We start from the raw sequence: 7647 nt of genomic DNA on the forward strand, positions 1-7647 counted from the left end.
TACGGTAGCTTTGACCTTTGACCCCCTGAACCCTTTCAGATCATCCTGGTTGACTGAGTAGTTTGCTGAGGAAGAATGTGACGTCTTGAATAACTAAAGGAACCTTTGGAAAGGGCGGACGACCGCCGCGGCCATCCCGCGTCGCTCCGGGATCCAGCTGAGAGCCGCGATGACCCTGATAACTTTGAACTGAACTGGAACATTCATTGAAGTTGGCAGTAAACCAAACAAAACCCAGGTTTTCGTTGTCTTTATTTTGTAGCTGCTTTTACAGTGAAGTCAAAGCCCTGCAGCTCGAACAGAAGCGTCTGTGCAGGAGCTGCTCCATAAACATTTGTCCCACTGCACAGTCGGAGGAAAGCCAGAGGTCACACTCGTATTTCAACACTTTCACACATTAGACAAGACTTAAAAAAGAGAGAAGCAGCTTTTCTACTGCTGAGATTAAAAATAAAGAACATGATAAACATGAAACGTGAGCAGGAATCAATGACTGAACCCATCAGAGCAAAGATGCGGCCCAAAGGACGCATCCTGCTCTCCACGGGCTGACAATAAAAGAGAGAGGGAGCTGCGGCAGATTCTCCCTGGGAATGGTGGTTGTGGAGGAAAGTTCAAGAAAAGAAAAAGGAATGACAGCAGTTTAACATTTTCAACAAGGAGTTTGAGACGAGGTTGGCGATCAAATGTTCGCCTCAGCTCTTGAACGCATCGTCGCAGACACGGCGAGAATGTTTCGTTGGCAGTTTTAACTCAGACACATCCAGAGTGAATGAAGTGGTTTTCGTTGAACTCCTGATGTCTAATAAATGGTTTACTAACCGTGTTGGTGGTGACAGGTTCCTCCAGGGTTCCCTTTGGAGGAACCCACCGATTGTCCAACGTGCACAAACCTTCACTTCAGTCACTTTCACAATAAAAGAATGTGAGCACAAAACACTTCTCAAACAAAACAGCACTGAGTCACATTCTGATCACTAGCGGCTCTGCTCATCGTTAGCGGCTCTGCTAACTCGAGTGACTGAATCTACTGATGTTTGTCGACTTTTCAAGAATAAAACGAACATCAGTAGATTCATCGAGTTAGCAGAGCTGCTAACGATTAGCAGCAACACTTAAGATCAGAAGAAATGTTTCTCAACAGCAGATTCAATTTTCATGACACCTGAACAATGGAATACTGGCGTTCGAGGCAACAGCGCTGCTACAAATCACGTATGAAGTATTTATTTCTGATTAATGTCAGAAAATAGTCAAACAACTTCTCAATCACAGCCCCCCCCCCCGATATTTTTTATCTACTCTTTACCCAACAGTCCAAAAATATTCTGTTTTTATGGTAAAACATGAATCCATCCGTCATCGTAGTTTCATGAGTTTTCTACCTTTCTGATCAACGATGACAGAGTTTAACATCCACGTGAACTACAGCTGAGCACCGACACCCGAATAAGAAAACTACAGGAAATTCCAACGAGAGCTAGAACACTCAGGCTACCATGATGGTCATACAGTTGTTGTTCTTAAATATATTAAAATATGAACTCAGACGCCACAGACGGAGGGAAACATCTGTCCTGGAGACCACAGGACGTCCCAGTGCAAAGCAACAGACGGGAACTGGAACCGTCAGAAATCTATAGGGCAAACTTCTCCCAAGTGTCCCCAAACTGAAGCCAAGACATCACGGTGGCAAGACCAGTTTACTGCGTCAGCCCCCAGACGTGATCTTGCAAGAGCACCAAGCGCTGCGTCTAAGAAGGCCTTCCACGTGCCAGAGAGACGCCCAATACCTCAAAACTCCACCTACGTCCTTCCGTTTTGTGTCGTCAGGCGCCATGTTTGACGTGTCGCCTGCGGCTCCCTCGCCAGTGTCCCTGGTCCTGCAGCGATGAGTCTCGTCAGCTCTTCTTCCTCTTGGGCTCCATGGCATCACAGCTCTTCTCCATTTTGCTGCCGGCCCCCCGAGAAGGAAACTCTCCAACAACTCTTCTGGGGGAAAACCCTGAACCAAGTTCCTAAAACTGTTCTGCAAATCTTTCAAAGTACTAAAATTAGGTTCTCATACAAGATCAAGAGAATTTTAAGCGAATTTCAGAAAAATGCAAAGTGACTTTCAGCCACTTCCATCCAGAGGTTATAAACCTGGTCATGTAGTGACTACTTCTGTCAGAAGTTGGCGGTCTAGGCGATGTTGCCATGGGTGAAGCAGGCAGCGTGGAAGAAGAAAACCCAGAACCAAAACAGGTAGTTCTGCGCTACAGACAGAACTTCTTTCAGTTGGACCGGCTGGAACAGTACTTGGATTCCAGCCGGTGTTGGACGCGTTGCTTCTCTGGAGATGAAGACAAAGTTTGGGAAGAACCGGGAAGATGGCGGCAGCAGCAGAATCAGCTGCTCAGTTGCGAGTTAAAGGTTCACTATGTCAGAGTTTATCTGAATTTGTTTTTCTTAAATTCTCTTCAAGTATTTTTTTTTCTAAAGAGGCAAAAACCACCTCAAGCAGCAGAACGACCTTTGAGCAGACGTGAGGAACTTCAGCAGAGTCTGGATCCAAATGTGGCAGCAGCGACCCAAAGATGGTGGCAGCCTCAAAGATGTTTTGGCTTCATTTGTGCACAGGTGAGGACCGCCATCATCTATATACAGTCTGCGGTGTTAATACTCTGATACCAAGAAAATTTGCAGCAGAAATACTCTAAAAACCTCAGCGTGAATCCATTTCCTCTAAGACGTGGTTTCATTATTTACATGACGGACTTGAGTCACTTTTGAGTTGATGCTGCCCTTTCAAAATAAAATACAAAAGAAATTAAAGCTGCAAGCAGCGTCGTTAGGGCCTGAGCGGCCTGAGCCCCTGCGCGGCCTGTGGCCGCGTCCTTGACACCGGCCTGAATCCCAGGGTGTCCTGGTCCAGTGTGGAGGCCTTGTAGTTTAGGAGATAGAAGCCTGAGTCTGATCAGAGAGTGAGAGCAGAGCTGAGAGCTGGCCCTTTAAGAACCCCTCCCCACTGCTCTGTCTCTGATCTGTGTTAGAGTGGAGAGAGTGGAGGATTGTGACATTTTTAGTGTCAAAATCAAAAAGCTCTGCATATGTTGGGCCAAAGTGGAACATGATACCATATTTTTGTAGGGATTTTTGTCAGGAATGCAGTGGTGTGTATTTTGAGGCTGTGGGACATTTAGTTTACATGTGAGAAGCGAGTGTTTGAGAGTATGTACCATGAGAGCAGACAGGTGCCCCATTGGTTTCCATTGTAAGGTGAAAAGTGTAAAAAGTGTCTCCCCCACTTTGAGGGCTTATAAAACCCAAACCGTTTACACTGTATAAAAACTTTTAACAGCTTTTGATCAGCAGAGTTTGGAGAGTTATGTATGAACTTTTGGAAGCGATACCATGAACGCCCTCGGAGGAGATAGCGTTTGTTTGGGGCGCAAAATTGTCCAAAATTAGACATTCGTGTCCAAATTGTGGACATCCTGTTAGAGTTAGGTCAGGGGTGTGAGTGTATGATTTGTCCGTCTTGATGAGACGAATAAAACGGTGTTGGTCCCATGTCTGCAGGACATTCCAACAGGACGTGGCGTGGTTTTTTGTGTATCTAGACGGCGCTATTGAGTAGAGCGCTTCTTGTTTTTTTAATTATTGAATTTTTCGCTGCACCCGATGTGTGTACCAAATTTGGTGAGTTTTCAAGCATGTTTAGGGGGTCAGATTAACTTTTGAAGTGGCGAGTGGGTCGAGCAAACATAAGAGGGTCTTGAAGTACCTCCAGGCTCAGGCCCCAATAATAACAGGTCTGACAATAAAAAGGTTCAGTAAATGAGTTTTTTCCAAATGTGGGATCTCTATTGTCAGGGCCTGAGCCTGGCCCTGATAAACACATGGCAGGTTTGGCGCTCTCACTGTGCCTTCCTGGCCATCTCTCGATCCGCGATGTCCAGGGCAACCATGTTCTGGGAGGCCGTGACGAGGTGCAGCACACTGATGCTGGACTTCAGCAGACAGATGATGCCACAGAGACCCTGCAGCCAGTAGAGCCATTCTGACACACACACACACACACACACACACACACACACACACACACACACACACACACACACACACACACACACACACACACACTATGTTTAGAGCACGAGATCTGAGGCTGCCATAGAGCCATAGAAACGTACATGTAGATGCCTCCTTGGCCGCTGTGATGCGTCAACGATGCGGCCATATTGCTCAGGCTAAGCCCCGCCTCCTCCTGCAGGGAGGCAGCAGGAGCTTCATCCACAGTTAAAACCATCATAACTCGCTGACTATGACAGAGTTTCAAGCAGTCTGGTTTATTTTACCTGCCAGACGAGTTTTTATGATACAGGATACTTTGTTCAACTACAAGTACTTCATGTGGAGAAGAGTAATACTTCTACAAAATAACCTTTTAAATCAACTTATCCTACGTTCAGTTTTGAAGAATGTTCTCTTTTCTTGCTCATGTTCATGTCACCACCGGGTCATTTTGTTGTAATCTTTGAGATGAACGTGACTGAATATGACTGAACCTACGCGGCGGCCGGCGTGGCGAGGAGGACGTGTTGCTACGCGGCATCAGAGTGAAGCTGACTGACTGATGTCATCTTACTGATTCAGTACTGCAATAAAAATATGACATGTTGCCTTCACCCGACCTGGAGGTTCTTAATAGGTGAGAAGACCTGAGCAAGATGGCGGCAGCAGAGACGCATCACACGCCTGAAGGCAGCGTCTACGTGTGCATGTCTGTGACTTGAAACATGTCACCTTGTGATTCAGCAAATGTCTAACGAGTGTGGAGGTGCCGACAGGTGTGTGTGTGTGTGTGTGTGTGTGTGTGTCTTACCAGCAGGTTCTTGGATGTGATAGAGGATGTAGAGCAGACAGAAGAAGAGCTCGTTACCAAAGCACATGATGAAGAGCACCGGCTGAGCACACAAACACACCGGCAGGTCAGAGGTCAGGGGATCAACTCACATCACATCAAACTGCTCCAACAGGACAAAGAGCCGCACGTGGAATTTGAGCATGTCGGCAGTTTTCTGTGTTCAATAAATGTCATTAAATCGGCAGTGTAGAGGAAGGAAGATGTGCTGAGTTGTCATTTTATCGTCTGACGCTTCAGTTAACAAGTCTGCTGCATCAGAGAATTCATTTCTAGCTGTAATGAGTTTCACGCTCCAGTCAATCACTGTCTCCCCTATGCTAAGCTAACTAGCGTGGGTCTCTGAGGAGAGTCTCCATGTTCCTGTCTGGCGATGCTGAACTTCCCCTGCATGTGGGCGTGTCCTTTTAACAGATCAAAGTTCTCCCTCGCTGTTCTTACTCGGCATCTGAATGATCGCAGCTCTCCAGCGTTTGCTCTGATGACACGTACAACGCGCCGTCCTCACCTTGGATGTGTAGTAGATGCGCAGGATGGGGTTACCGGACAGGTCGATGGTCTTGTGACTGGCGGAGCCTTTCACCGTCGAGCTGCAGAGAGGAAGACCACCATCACAACACCACCCACACATACGAGAACCAATGAAACACAAGCAGCATCAACAGACAATGAAGTCATGATGAAGTGGTATGGAATATAAAGTTCAGAGATGAAGGGATGGAGGGAGGAGGTATGGAGGATGGAGGGAGGAGGTAGGGAAGAGGGGTGGAGGGTGAAGGTATGGAGGATGGAGGGAGGAGGTAGGGAAGAGGGGTGGAGGGTGAAGGTATGGAGGATGGAGGGAGGAGGTAGGGAAGAGGGGTGGAGGGTGAAGGTATGGAGGATGGAGGGAGGAGGTAGGGAAGAGGGGTGGAGGATGGAGGGAGGAGGTAGGGAAGAGGGGTGGAGGTAGGGAAGGTGTGGAGGATGGAGGGAGGAGGTAGGGAAGAGGGGTGGAGGGTGAAGGTATGGAGGAGAGAGTGAGGAGGTAGGGAGGAGGTATGGAGGATGGAGGGAGGAGGTATGGGGGGGGCAGTAACGCACCTGTGCAGGTGCAGCCAGTGGCTGCTGATGTCCAGACACATGGAGCACTGGAACAGGAAAGTGTAGGCGGGGTAGAGCAGCGACAGGTTGACCAGCAGACACATGGTGGCACAGCGGTCAGTCAGCATATCCAACATGGCGCCAAACTTGGTGCCTTGAAGAGAACAGAAGAGTCAGAGGAGCGCCTCCATGTGGAGACGTCAGGGTTAAACAATAACGCCAGGGTGGCCAAATCAAACGCTCCTCGTCCTCCTGACGCCTAAAGGAGCCGTTGTTCCAACCAAAACAACATCCAGGCATCATCAGCTGCTCGTTCATCTCTACGTCCTGGCGTGGAGCTTCTGACCGCCAGCCGAAGAAAAACCTGAGAGTGAAACTCAGAGACCACAGAGGAGCGACCGAGGACGACAGTCACGTAGGTTCACAGTCACGTCCGTGCGCATCAGCAGGGGAGCACTTACACTGGTTGAGCGCTCGTGCGGCGTGACCATCGAAGGCATCCAGCAGCGCACTGAGCAGGTAGCAGAAGACGGCGGGCCACGGACAGCAGGGCATCAGGTAGAAGGACAGCAGGGCCAAGACGATGCGAGTGTAGCCTGCAGGAGCGAGCAGACGCCTCAGTATGGAGGAGATTGGGCCCACGTGAAAGTAATCGATTACCTGAAAGACGAGGACTCAGGACAACGCAAATATAAGCGTTTGTTAGCGTTATTAATGAAGGTGTCTCCGCCCACAGCAGGAAACAGGAAGTCATCCGCATCCTGCCGAGTTAAGGCCATTTGAGGACACGTGAAGATCTTTTTGGGGGGCATTTCTGCGTATTTGATCAGTTGTCTTTCAATCAATCAGACACATTGATCCCAAACTGACTGCATCAACTCAGAAGCTGCCGATCAAATCCAGGAAATAGCAACTGATCCATAGCTGATCAATCAAGAGAGAAACTCATCGATAGTTGTGAGTCAGGCGGTGATGCGTTCACGTTTGTTCTTCTATTAAACAAAGTAGAAACGTCTTCAGTCGTGACGCACAATGACGTTGCAGTGAGGGAAACGCAGCAATCATGTGACTACGAGGCTTTTCCACGCGACTGATTGAAGGAAAACGTTAATTTTTACTTTCAGGTGAGTTACCTTTGAATACAACAAAAGTCCCTGACCAATGATTCTGACATGGTGATTGGTTCGAAATGTTCCTTCCTTCAAACCTCCGACTTGCTTCCAAGGGTTTAGCGAGGTAAGCTAACCGGACACAAAGGGACAGTCGAACCGGTGCCAAGCCGTGCCAGCTGGTACCCTTCAGGCGGCTCACCTGACGCCATTTATTGACATCATTAGACCCGTTTTCATGGGAGTGAGGGACGGCTCAGTGCCAACGGCGTCCCAGGCCTAGCTGGGCTAACCGGAACTAGCCGAGGCTACATATTCGAACTCACCGATGATATTAGGAACGAAAAGGAAGACGTTCTCCTGCGCCATCTTGGCTGGTTTCGCTTAACCGTCTTACTGTTTGACAAATCTTCGAAGTGACCGCCGTCCCGCTCGTAGCCAAAACGCCTCGCTGAGTGACCCGCACCGACGACTTCCTCCAACAGCGGAAGTTACGCCCACAAGTGGCTTGGATGTGCTTTCAGAATAAAAACGTTCAGTACACGA

The 7647-nt window shown here is 48.5% G+C and overlaps 1 protein-coding gene across 1 annotated transcript; it reads right to left on the bottom strand.

Annotated features, from left to right (window-relative positions):
• Positions 1 to 228: 228 nt before the first annotated feature.
• cdipt (CDP-diacylglycerol--inositol 3-phosphatidyltransferase (phosphatidylinositol synthase)) lies at positions 229 to 7591 on the bottom strand. Its single transcript, XM_086184574.1, has 6 exons — positions 7428 to 7591; positions 6454 to 6588; positions 5993 to 6146; positions 5418 to 5499; positions 4871 to 4952; positions 229 to 4045 (listed from the first exon to the last, which is right to left on the bottom strand). Exons 1-6 carry the CDS (start codon positions 7468 to 7470, stop codon positions 3903 to 3905), a joined length of 639 nt encoding a protein of 212 aa, XP_086040700.1. The 5' UTR covers positions 7471 to 7591; the 3' UTR covers positions 229 to 3902.
• Positions 7592 to 7647: the final 56 nt, after the last annotated feature.

The sequence above is a fragment of the Aulostomus chinensis genome, chromosome 18 (genome assembly GCF_037954235.1).
Source record: "Aulostomus chinensis isolate RoL2024-O1b breed Wild chromosome 18, RoL_Achi_v1.0, whole genome shotgun sequence".
Lineage (NCBI taxonomy): Eukaryota > Metazoa > Chordata > Actinopteri > Syngnathiformes > Aulostomidae > Aulostomus > Aulostomus chinensis.